This window comes from Triticum dicoccoides, chromosome 6B (genome assembly GCF_002162155.2).
Source record: "Triticum dicoccoides isolate Atlit2015 ecotype Zavitan chromosome 6B, WEW_v2.0, whole genome shotgun sequence".
Taxonomy (NCBI): domain Eukaryota; kingdom Viridiplantae; phylum Streptophyta; class Magnoliopsida; order Poales; family Poaceae; genus Triticum; species Triticum dicoccoides.
Genome location: NC_041391.1, coordinates 250,158,935 through 250,172,456, shown reverse-complemented (window position 1 = coordinate 250,172,456; position 13,522 = coordinate 250,158,935). Strand labels below are relative to the sequence as shown.

General features: G+C 46.5%; 1 protein-coding gene across 1 annotated transcript in view; it reads right to left on the bottom strand.

Annotated features, from left to right (window-relative positions):
• Positions 1 to 13,522, bottom strand: part of LOC119323945 — a 29,320-nt gene that overhangs the window by 2,192 nt on the left and 13,606 nt on the right. The window contains exons 19-20 of the mRNA XM_037597656.1: positions 13,366 to 13,452; positions 13,205 to 13,285 (exon numbers count right to left, since the gene is read on the bottom strand). Coding sequence (XP_037453553.1) covers positions 13,205 to 13,285; positions 13,366 to 13,452 — 168 coding nt within the window. The remainder of the gene's footprint in view (positions 1 to 13,204; positions 13,286 to 13,365; positions 13,453 to 13,522) is intronic.

Genomic DNA, 13,522 nt, shown 5'->3' with positions numbered 1-13,522 from the left:
GGAGAGATAGAGCCATGTTGTCCGCTAGTCTGAGCCTTCGTAAAGAAATCCGCCAGCTGTAACTCTGAAGGCGCATACTGAAGAGATCCTGCACAGCAGCGTGCACATAAAAGCATCAACACCAATATGCTTGGTGAGCTCATGCTTCACAGGGTCGCACGCAATGCTAATAGCACCTGTACTGTCAGACAATAACAGAGTAGGTGTAGTGACAGAAACACCAAAATCCTGAAGTAACCACCGTAACAAAGTCACCTCTGCCGTCAAAAGAGTCATAGCTCGCAACTCAGCCTCTGCACTCGAACGGGAAACTGCGGTCTGTTTCTTCGTCTTCCAGGCAATGAGAGAACCACCAAGGAAAACACAGTAAGCAGAAAGTAAACGGCGATCCGAAGGATCACTAGCCCACGTAGCATCCAAAAAGGCTTGAAGCTGTAATGAACCGGAGCGAGGAAAGAACAGACGGTGAGAGATCGTGCCACGAAGATATCGGAGAACACGAAGATGACTATAGTGAACCGAAGTGGGAGCAGAGACAAACTGACTCAAAATATGGATTGGATAAGAGATATCCGGACGAGTGACGGCTAGATAGACAAGACTCCCAACAAGATGACGGTAACGCGTCGGATCAGACAAGGGGTCACCATTAGTATCACGAAGGTGAACATTGAGCTCCATGGGAGTCTCAACAATGCGCTCATCAGTAAGAGCGGCACGAGCAAGATCCTGGATATACTTTTGCTGGGAAATAAAAAAGGCATCAAAAGTAGAAGAGACTTCTATCCCAAGAAAGTACCGAAGAGGGCCAAGATCAGACATAAGAAACTGCTCACTAAGACGGGCCTTCACAAAGGCAATGTACTCAAGGTCGTCGCCAGTGATGATCATGTCATCAACATATAGAGGAAGAAGAGTCCGACCACGAGCTGAAAGGTGGACAAACAATGCTGGATCATGAGCACTCGCTGAAAAGCCAGCGGCAGTCACCACAGAGGCAAAACGCTCAAACCAGGCGCGAGGGGCTTGCTTAAGGCCATAGAGAGAACGGCGAAGACGGCAGATCATGCCATCAGGAACAGAATACCCAGGTGGAGGCTGCATGTAAACCTCCTCATGCAGCTCACCGTTAAGAATTGACATCAAGCTGAGACACATACCAGTGGCGAACAAAGGCCACGTCAAGAAGTGTGCGGATAGTGGTCACATGGGCGACGAGAGCAAAAGTCTCTTCATAATCACGACCATGCTCCTGCTGAAAGCCACGTGCCACAAGACGAGCTTTGTAGCGCTCAAGAGATCCATCGGAGCGACTCTTAACCTTGTAGACCTACTTACAAGTGATTGGACAAACACCGGGAGGAGAAACAAGGTCCCATGTGCCGGTGCGCTCAAGAGCAGCAAGCTCCTCTGCCATCGCAAACTGCCATTCGGGATGTAGAGCAGCTTGACGATAAGAAGTCGGCTTAAGAACAATAGTACCAACGCTTGGAAAACCAAGACGATCAACAGGTGGAAGTGGACGAGGACGTAAGCCATAAGTAGGCTGAGAGGAGGAAGATGGCCCATCAGCAGACACATCCACAGGACGCAAACGACGAGTATAATACTGAGGAAAAGATGGAAGAATACGAGGAGGAATCGCCGGGGTAGACTCAGGATGGAGAGGAGGAAGTTACCGGGGATGAAGGTGGAGAGTCCGGTGACATGACAGGTGAGGAAACCATAGGAGATGGTGGCGTCGGATCTGCAGCAGTCGAAGAGGCAGGAGCAGCGGGACGAATAGACAACGGCTCAACGGGAGTGGTAGGTGTGTCGGGAAAAGTGAGGAAAAAGATATCCTCCATTAAAAAGGTCGAGGAAGATGGATGCGGGTAGAAGGGACGAGACTCGTCAAAAGTCACATTCCGAGAAATACGAATCCGACGACCGATGGGATCCCAACAACGATAGCCCTTATGTTCATCACTATATCCTAAGAAAACACACTCAACAGACTGAGCGGCCAGTTCGGGGCGTTCACGAGGAGCAAGAAGAACATAACAAACACAACCAAACAAACAAAGCATCGAATAATCAGGAGAACTATCAAAGAGATGCTCGAAAGGAACACCACCCTATAGAGCAACGGATGGCTGAAGGTTGATGAGATTGGTGGAGGTGGAGACGGCCTCAGCCCAAAAATGAGGCGGAAGAGAGGTGGCAATCAACAACGCACGAGCCGTCTCAAGAAGGTGACGATGCTTTCTCTCAACCACACCATTCTGAGCATGAGCACCAGGACAAGAGAACTGAGGAAGAGTCCCCTACTCAGCAAGAACACCACACAGCATCTTGGAAATATACTCGCCAGCAGAGTCAGCACGAAACACACGAATAGGCGAAGAGAACTGAGTGTGAACCATGGCAACAAAATGCTTATATATGTAAAGAACTTCACTGCGAGAAGTCATAAAATAAAGCCAAGTGTAATGAGAGAAATCATCTATGAAAATAAGATGGCCTCCTTTCGAAGCAAAGGGAGCCGGACCCCATACATCGGAATGGACTAAATCAAAAGGACGTTGGGACACCGACTCACTAGTAGGATAAGGTAACTGGATCTATTTGCGAAGCCGACAACGCTGACACTCTAAAGACACGCCTCGTGAGACAGACCCCAGAAGACCTCGACGAACTAAAGACAACAAAGGAGAACCACAAAGATGACCAAGCCAATGATGCCATTGCTAGAAGGAGCCGGTAGCTGAAGCGACAGAAGCAGATGGACTGGCGATAGTGGTGGCAGCGGAAGGAACATTAAGCCAGTCGAGCTCCCAAAGACCCTAAGAGTCACGGCGGCAAGGGCAAGCACCAACCAAAGTGTGCGTGCAACGATCCTAAACAAAACAAGAGTTAACGTCAAGGATGACGCGACAACCAGAATCAGTAAGTTGACCAGCAGAAAATAGATTCATGGTGAGTCGAGGAACATGAGCAACATCAGGAACGAAATAAGAAGGGTGGTAAGATTGCCTCGACTAGCAACAGAGAGAGGAGTACCATCAGCAGTGAGGACATGAACAGGAAAATCAAGCGATCTAAGAGAGGACAAATTGAAAGAATGAGAAGACATTGAAAAGAAGCTCCAGAGTCCAGAACCCACGAGGATGTACCTGACTGTATAGATGGTGGTTGCTCAGTGCGGGAAGCATCGGTCACAGAACCTGCAGTACCCGTCAAAGAAGAACCTGAAGCGGCAAGCAAACGCTTAAGTCTAAGAATATCCTGCTCAGTCAAGGCGGTGGCTGAAGATATCGAAGTAGAAGTAGAAGTCCCGGAAGATGATGCCCGCACCTTACGCAGGTGTTTCTTCTTCGTGAAGCACGAAGACTCAACATGACCATCCTGGTTGCAGTAGCCGCAATGCGGACGAGAGCGACTCTGACTGCCCGTAGGAGTAGGTAGGAGCGGCAAAGCACTCGAGCGGGAAGGATTCGGTGCAGCGGGCGGCATAGCAGGAACTCGAGCAGCGAGCACAGAGGGAACCTCAAGTAAACTAGCGCCACGTAGGCAAGTCTCCTCAGCACGGATCTCAGAAAGCGCCTCCATGAGGGAGATACGACCACGAGCAAACAACTGAGCGTGCCAGGGCTCAAACTCCTTACGGAGTCGAGACAAGAACTCGTAGACACGATGAAACTCCAAATCAGCCCGCATAGCCTAGCAACACTGACAAGTACGACAACCAGCAGTGCAGAGAGAATCAAGCTGACGCCAGATAGCAGAACTGCATAGAACACATCAACAGTGGAGTCACTCTGCTGAAGAGCATGCTCCTGACGAACCACAGACAGATATAAGGCATCACCAGAGGGCTGATAGCGCTGATGAAACCGGTCCACATCTCAAATACAGTAGAGAGGCCGAGAAACTCAGAGGCAAACTAAGGCAGAACACTAGCAGTGAGAACAGCTGCAGCACGAGCATCATCATCAAGCCACTGAGTGTATGCAGAACGAGTTGCATGATAAGTCTGAAGTGCGTCCTCATAGGTCTGAACCTGCTCATCATAAGCACGAACGACAGCGCCATCAGCCAGCTTAGTTGCATCCTACGCAGCCTGATAAACGTCAGCAACAAGAACCGGTGGCGTCGGCTGAGTAGGAGCCACAGGAGGAACCGGACACGGCGGACTGGAGACCTCGCCAGAAAGAACGCCCCAGAGACGAAGGCCGCGCATATGAATGCGCATGAAGCCAACAAACTCAATGTAGTTGGTACCATCAAAAATCAGCGGACAGCGAGGAACAGCAACATAGCCGAGGACCGAGACATCGCGCCTGTTTTTTTATCAACAGAAGGCGGACAATCAGGTTGAGTATTGATCTGCAGCTGCTCAAGGGCGACGAGAAGACTGGCGGACTAGCTCCGGCGCGAGCGGCGGGGAGACTGGCGGGCGGCAGGGAGACAGATCGAGCCGGCTCCATCTCGAGCGATAGGGAGACTGGCGGGCCTCAATCCAGGGAGACGGGCGGGCCTCGATCGAGAGCCAAGGAGACCGAGCGAGACGGAGAGAGATCGAGACCTCGATCCAGATCGATCCAGAGGAGCAGACCTGGTGGAGAAAGAAGGCAGCGACGGCCATGGAGGACAGTGGCGACCCCGACCCAGAGTGGATCAATAGCACAAGTTGCAGCGTGCAAAAAATTAACCTAGCTCTATTACCATGTTAGGAATATGCAACTTATATTCCAACAGGGCCATAGGCCAGTATATATACATGTACAGGTGCAGGACATATGCAAGAAACCCCTTATACAATGGGGTAAATACAAAAGGCTACATGACTATATATATACTACTCTAACAGGCGCAAAACTGTGCACCGAGCGCTAGGCTCTTTTTCTTTCCGCGTCAAGCGTCCAGGTAGTTCACTTAACCCACGAAATTAGCGGCTGCCGTTGTAGACAAGGGCGCTTAGATGCCGTTTTTCTTTTTTGATATTTATTTTTATATATGTTAGCGCCTACACAAGCGGCTGGCATTGTTGATGCCCTAATGATCCACCTAAAATCTCCAGGCAAAAGAGAACTCATTATATGGTATCGATATAAGTGGGAGAAGCCTGTGTGATAGGATATTAGGATAGGGAATAGCCACATTTTAGACATATACCAGCTGCTTGGATGGAAGGATGACAACGATAGAGGCAGCCACATTTTCAGAATATTCGCTCTAGATGTTGGCTCTCCACACCCTTGCGAACCCTTTTCCACCCATGGGCTCCTCCCTCCCTCCAAGGAGGCAAGGCCAGACCGAGCCGTCGACAGGGACTGAGACGGCGACAACAGTAACTTTGGAGAATAAGCTTTGTGATTTTCCTCTCCGAATTCTAAGGTATTGTGGCCAAGAAGAACCAACTTACTGCGACTGATTCGTCAGTTGTCTACTACTCCCTGATCCTATTAGTTTAACTACCTTCTAAATTATACCGCAGGCACTTGACGCATGGTAGATTGGCACTATTTATGTTGCTTAACACCTTGGATTGACTCTGGAGATGACACACAACATGGTGGGAAATGAATTTGCCGACAAAGCATGTATTCCTTACAGTTCCGTTTTCATAGGAATGGAGAGAGTATCAGTTTTATTACAGTTCCCTTAAGAGAAACAACTTTCTAGGCTTTCTCCTAGTAATAAAAATTATACAGGTGTACAACTCAGCTATAAAGTACAATTTCTCTTAAGTAATATACTTGTTTCCTTCGAGTGATGTTCAGTCACGGGCTCACACTGTCTGTGGTTGTGTCGTGTGTGTGTGTGGCGGCTCAGACAGAACAGAGGAAGAGGGGCTCCTCTTCTAGGTCAGTTCGTCCACATGGGCTTGGGCCCTAAGTGACAAGCTTGATGGGCTTGGGCCCATACCGGTCCAACACTCCCCCTCAAGATGGGTGGTAGATATTTATCATTCCCATCTTGTCACATGCCAAAGTTATAGTCCTTTGTTCCCGGTCCCTTTGTCAAGCAATCTGCAAACTGCTGACCAGAGTTGACATGAGTATGGCTGATGATCCCAACATCAAGTTTCTCCTTAATGAAGAAGCGATCAATTTCCACATGCTTTGTCCTATCATGTTGAATTCGGTTGTTAGCAATGGCTATAACTAACTGATTGTCACACCACACCTTCAAGGGTCCCTTCCTCGGAAGTTTTAACTCGCTCAGTAGGTACTTCACCCAGAGCATCTCACACAACCCTTGAGATAATTCTCTATACTCGGCTTCTGATGTTGATCTAGACACAACAGTTTGTATCTTGCTTCTCCATGACACCAAATTTCCTTTCACAAACACACAGTAGCCAGAAATTGATCTTCTATCATCTTGACAACTGGCCCAATCAGAGTCACTATAGCCATCCACCTCAAGATGTCCATTCTTCGCAAACCACAACCCTTTACCTGGAGTCCCCTAAGTATCTCAGAATTCTGTGCATAATATCAAGATGCCCACTCCTTGGTTCATGCATGTATCTGCTCACCACACCCATGGCCTACGTATGTCAAGCCTGGTATGACACAAGTACAATAACCTCCCAACCAGTTTCTGATAATCTTCCTTATTCACCAGCTCTCCTGTTTGTGTTGTCACTTGATGATTTTGTTCCATCGGAGTAGGGGCAGCACAACATCCCATCCTACCCATGTCACTCAAGAGATCCAAGGTGTATTTCCGTTGGCACAAAGATATTCCCTTCTCTGTCCGAGCCACTTCAATGCCAAGGAAGTATTTTAGGTTGCCCCAATCCTTTACCTTAAACTCCTGGTTCAGACAACTCTTAACTCTCTCTATTTTCTCCTTATCATCTCCAGTGATGATAATGTCATCCACATACACAGCAAGAATAGTGATCTTCCGATCGGAGTGCCTGTAGAACATCGTGTGGTCACCGTTACACTGACCATACCCCATACCATGGACAGCACGTCTGAATCTATCAAACCGTGCCCTCGGTGATTGCTTCAATCCATACAAGGATTTCTTTAGCCTGCATACCTTCCCCGTGGTATCTAGCGTACCAAAACCTGGTGGTATCTCCATGTACACTTCTTCCTTCAACTCACCATGCAAGAAGGCATTTTTGACATCTAATTGATGCAACTTCCACCCAAAGTTTGCAGCACAGGAGACCAATATCCTTACTTTGTTCATCTTTGCCACTGGAGCAAACATCTCATCATAGTCAACTTCATAAGTTTGACTATATCCTCGCGACCAATCTGGCCTTATACCGTTCCACCTTCCCCTCAGGATTCTGCTTCACGGTGTATACCCACTTGCAACTGACTGCTTTCTTTTCTGCTGGTAATGTGGTTAGCACCCACGTCTTGTTTTTCTTTAGTGCTTCCAACTCCTCTATCATTGCTTCACACCACTTCGGATCTTGCTTTGCAGCCTTCCAATCCTTTAGGATTGACACAGTTTGCAGAGAGGCAACAAACGCTCTATAGGAAGGAGACAAAGCCTCATAGGACACAAAATTGCCAATGTCATGATCATCAAAACCAATGGTAGAGCCTTCCTTGCCCCTTCACCCTTCCTTGCCGCTTCACGTGTCGCCTTTCTCAACGCAATAGGCAGTTCCACTGTGTCAGATGAGCTTGCATGACTGCCTTGCTGCTCCCCTGCACATGTGGCTGCCGCCGAGAATATACCAGACGTGTGTCAAATGAGCTATGCACTTGTGCCTACCATCGTGAGTACACAAGGGGTATCTTCTGCCACCGATACCGAACAGGAACCTAGAGAGTACCAATCATCATTGTTGGCTGGACCTGAACCTGCGCATCAACATCAGTGAGAGTACCAGTTGGAATTGTACCCACTATTGGCTGGACACGAGCCTGCACATCACCATCAGTGTTAGTACCCTTAGGATCACCATGAGTGGCCTGCTCCCCCTCTTGACCATCTTCCACAGAGTGTAGGTGGTCAAGCTCTGCAAACAATAGACTCAGGACTGTTGCCTCACCATAGAATGGCTCAGATTCCATGAAAGTGACATCCATATTTAATTTGCGTTTCTTAGAGGGACACCAACATTTGTACCCCTGCTGACTAGAAGCATAGCCCAGAAAAACACAATTTACTGCCCGCGGATCTAGCTTCCCGACAGAAGGTCGGTGATCACGAACAAAGCAGGTACTGCCAAACAACTTTGGGGGAACAACAAACTTATTTTCTCCAAGCAGCAACTCACACGAAGATTTCATGCCGAGTATCCTTGAAGGTGTCCGCTTGATCAGGTATGTGGTTGTCATAACTGCTTCACTCCACAAGAACTAGGGCACATTCATGGTAAACATCAACGATCGAGCAACCTCAAGGATATGTTGGTTCTTCTTTTCTGCCACTCGACCCGAACAGGAAGTTTGATGAAGAATCCCTTGGTTGGACAAGAAGGCCCCAAAGGTATTGTTCACATACTTAGTCCTGATCATCTGCACCTTAAACTGATTCTTCACCAAAGCATGGAAATCCTGAAAACAGCTAAACACTACGCATCAAATAAATCCAAGTCATACGAGTATAGCAGTCGATAAAGGTAACAAAGCACTTCATTCCATGCATTGAGACAATTGGGCTTTTCCATACATCCGAATGAACAAGCATAAAAGGAGAATGCTAAGTCCCTTACTCACATAGGAGGCTCTTGTGTGTTTAGCATATTCGCAAGCATCACATGTCAACTTGTCCTTGCTTATGCCACACATAACATCCGGAAATATTATACTCATCTTATCAAAAGATACATGCCCCATCCTACAATGATGAATCATCGTCTGCTTCTCCTTGTCCTCCATGGTCAAGGCACACACCAAGACCGGTTGAACCTCCTGGTCCATATACCAAGCAACCAAACTTGTCAAGAATCACACGACAATCTATTTAATCAATGAAAGCACTCATCGAGACCAAGTTGACAGGAAAAGCTGGCACATGTAAAACTGAGGATAGAGAGATGCTGGAAGTACATTGTACTGTGTCAACCCCTGTGATAGGCTGCTTTGTACCATCGACAGTTTGTATAGTGCCCTTGTGAGGAGGATGCTTATTGTAAGACTCAAAGACACTGGATTTACCCGCAACATGCTTAGATGCTCCAAAGTCTAGAACCCATTCTAGACCATTCTCATTAGTGGCAAGAGATGCCTTTTCCGGATTATCTTCATCAGTGGAGGCCCAGTGAGCACAGTCTCCATACGCAGCATCATCTACTCCTCTGCCTCTGCCTCCTCCAAACTTCATGCGTGATATGAAAGCATGAAGCTCCTCCAACTCAGCCCTCAACGGTCTGAGCATCCTTCTCACGTGTCACCCCCTCGGCTGTTTTCTCGTCAGCCTGATTTCCTCCACCTTCCTCTTGAGGCTCTCCAATTCCTTCACCATTTCAGTCTTCTCAACTTCTGCCACAGACATGCTGTATTTCTCCTCTACTTCTGGAACCACCTCCAGTCGTTGCCTCTTTCTCCCTCTCATTTCAGTCACGGTCCCCTTTTCTCCCTCTGGCTAGCAGCAGCTCCACGCAGCACACAACAGAATCAGATCAATAGCAAGCACCAGCCACACTCCTTCTCCAGTAGAACAGCATCCTCCACTTCCCTTTCAATCAGCAGCACAACACTGCACCACTTCTCCTTCCTCAGCAGCAGGACAGCAGACCAACAGCAAACTCAGCTTCAGGCAGCTACAGTCCTCTCTTCTCTCCCCTGCCACGGCACCACAGCAACACAGCAGCGGCTCTCTCCTTCTCCTCTTACCACCAACAGCAAGCAGCAGCAATTCAGCGCAGTCCCAGCTGCCTCCTCTTCCCTTTCCAATCAGCAGCAGCACCAAATCAGCACAGCACAGCAAGCAGCAACGAGCAGCCTCCACAGCCTTCCTTCTAGCACGACCTTCCTCTCCTCTGCAAACAGCAGCAGTTCGTCCCCTCTCCTTCCTTCACCAATCTGCAGCAATCAGCAACCGCAGCCAGCCGCACCTGCTCAGCTCCAGCAGCCGCACTCAAGTGCGAGCAGCAGCAGTAGGACCCTTCTTCTCTCCCTTGGCGCGCGCAACAGCTCCTTTTTTCTTTCCTCTCCTACCAAGCTCGCTGCCTCCAGCTCGCAGGAACCAGCCAGCCGCCGTCGCCCGTGCAGCTCCTCTCGCAGCACCCTGCCAGCCGCCATGGCGCTCAGCCACACGCGCGCGGGCGCACACACAGCCACGCCCGCCCAGATGTGCCGCCGCCTCCTCGCCGGACTCCGCCGCCGGCCGGCGACTAGGCCACCGTCGCTGTCGTCCCCAGCACCTCGCCTGCGTCTGATACCATGTTGAGTCGCGGGCTCACCCTGTCCGTGACTGTGTCGTGTGTGTGTGGCGGCTCAGACAGATTAGAGAAGATGGGCTCCTCTTCTAGGTCAGGTTATCCACATGGGCTTGGGCCCTAAGTGACAAGCTTGATGGGCTTGGGCCCATACCGGTTCAACAAGTGCATATCATTATCTACTGATTTTTTGTTCACATGCTTTCATCATCACTAGTAAAATTGATTTATCAAGAAAATAAATTATTATTTTCATCTAAAAAAGTAAAGATGTATTTATATGCCCAGGGTTGGAGCTACATGCAGCATCCCTGATGCACAAGCACCAGGGTCAGAATGTTTTTTAGCAGTAATTAGCACCTATGTTAGCGTATGCATCATGCTAAACAAATAGCAGCGCATCAGGCAGGAAAAAAATTCCGCGGCAAAGCCTGCTGCCATGCATAGGCCCTTGACAGGCAGGGTAGACCTTGTGGGAAACAAGGCCCATCAAACATACATATAGTGATTGAGACCGGGTCGACGGCAGACGCGGACAGAGGATGGCCGATGTCTGTGCGCTCTAACGCCAAACATCCACCTTATTTGAGTAGCCCACGCTACAAACGTCCCACTGCTAGGCGCCAGCCAATTACCCAGTGTCCTCGATCCTAGCGGCTAGTGCGCCCCAAGTCTCAATTCCCAATCAGCTCAAAATTTATTCGTCTAAACAACATGAGTTATTCTGAATTTTTCAATTGTCTTTAGTATCTTGCTGGCATCCCGTGGTTCTTTTGTTTCTGGAAAACTATTTGCATAATCTCTGCAATGATGACAGTTTTTCGGATTATTTGCTGTGTGAAAAAAGAAGAAATAAAGGAAAGTGTGCAAAACTAAAAGGTAATTTAAAAGAGTTATATTTGTTCCTTTTATTATTTTAAAACGATAATTTGATGCCACATTGTTAACGTTGTAGATTATTCAAGGTCAGATGATGTATTTTGCTAACTCCAACTATCTTTTAGTGGCATCATCATTAGCTTATTCATTTCAGTACGATGCCCTTTGACTTCTAGTATATGCTAAGACTTATCAAACACATTGCGATTGGTAAATTTTTGGTTGAATTTACATATCATTGTCTCAATGTGAGACTTGTGCATCAGGGTTATTTTTCTCTAGCTCTGCCCCTGTTTACGCCTTTTATTTTGAAATATGAGTTGTGCTATGACATGTAATGAACTTAAGTTTACTTCGTATTATTGAATTGTTGTTGCTGATATGTTTTGTAGTGATATGTCATATGATGTCAAAGTTTAGTTAATTTTTGAATTTTTATTATTGTCCCCTCGCCAGCAGAGTTCCTTATCCCTCCCAACATTCAGCAATCTTCTTCTTCCCATCCCGACGTCAACCATCGGCCCTCCTGCATATCCCAAACCCTAAGTGGCTGGTACTTGATGTCCCCTTATGGCATATAATTAATCTTCATTTTTAGAAAGAATTAAACATATCTGCGACTGACATTTTCTAATGACATATCTTTGTATCTCTACTGGTGCTGAATAATATTGCCTACATTGAATACAGGTGTACAAAATTATTTTCAGGTGTACTTCTAGGAATTACATTTACAGCACCATAGGTTTGACATGATTTAAGAAGCTAGATTATGAGGATGATATAAGAAAAAATCGGCATTTGATATGTTTCATGTGTGCATCTCTACTCAGTGAATAACTCCTCTCATCCAAACATTGTAGAGAATATCAGAACAAAGAGCTGATGCTAAACCAGAGGACAGAGACTAACTTCAATTTACTGGGCACAGCTAGAAATACTTGTAACTTCATGTTTTCTGAATTTAGTTCATCAGTTCTTTCGCGAGTAAACGGAAGTTTATTTGCATAGTATGGCACCATGCAAAAAGCAAATGGCTCTTATCTCACTATCACATGATCACGTGGTGCACAGTAATAAAATAAGAAAAAATAAGTTTCCGAATAAACATGCATGCAGATGTTTGAATTCTGCACATGCATATACATTTTCTTGGATTCATGAAGTAGAGATCATTTTTACATGCTTGGTAAAAAAACAATTATTTAGTGCTCCAAAAAAAATTTACAACACTAAGTCTCTTATTTCAACAGAGCACTTTTTCCCCCAAAACTTACAAAAGCATAGAAGGCACTAAGGAATCTACATGTTTCACTGTTTTTACATTTGGAACTTAGTTTTTTTTCGGACTGGGAGCCCGTGCTCTGATGCAGCTTTGAGTGCTCAGTTTCCTAGCATACTTTGCTACTGCTGTCGAATTATAATGACAATAATTGAAGCCATATATTGGAAATTCCCACACAGAACTTCGCAATTTGCAAAAAAGAAAATAAGTACTTGTCAGAAATATCGCACTTTGGATGCGTATGGATCCTAAGCAAGATTAGTTATATAGCATTGGTAAGCAAGGGTATGTATTTGGTACAAAACAAAAGGCTAGCTTTGCCAAGCAAACTAGCCTCAATGGTCTAGAGCAACCAGAGCCGAAGCCAAATCAGCTCTCTTCCAGCAACAAGCAATAAAAGTAATGCCTACCCATGTAGCCTAGCTTTCCCAAGCAAACTACCATTTGTTAGTCAGCTCATATTTCTCTGTTAGCTAGTAGCAGGCTGAAAGAACTTAACAAGTAGCCTATCCATTGTAGGCTGTAGCTTGTGCTAACGAGAAATCCTTGCACATCTAGCCAGCACGAGCAGAAGATCCAAACACACAACACACCCTTACTCACCTTCTATTGTCAAAGATGAGTATTCATATAAGTTGTTCGTAGAAACACATCACAATTATATATTGCATTAAGATATGTATTCATACCGTCTCATCCTTAAGGAGGTTCCGTAAACAATCAGAGTAAGTGCGAACTTGATGCTGAATTTCCACAAAGTCAGCTCTCCACTATGAAGGGAAGAATATTGTTAAGGAAGTACCCATTAGAGAAGTAACAAAGTTATGAATAGTTCATGAACAATTAGCACCTCCAGAGACAACTTTATGAGATCATGTTCTATATCTGAAAACTCCGTCAGCAGCTCACGCTTAACAAGATTCTTTACAAAGTCATCCTGCATATCGCAACAGAGTTAAAATATAATGTGTAGAAGTATGTAGTGGTACTTGTATTGACGCAAATAA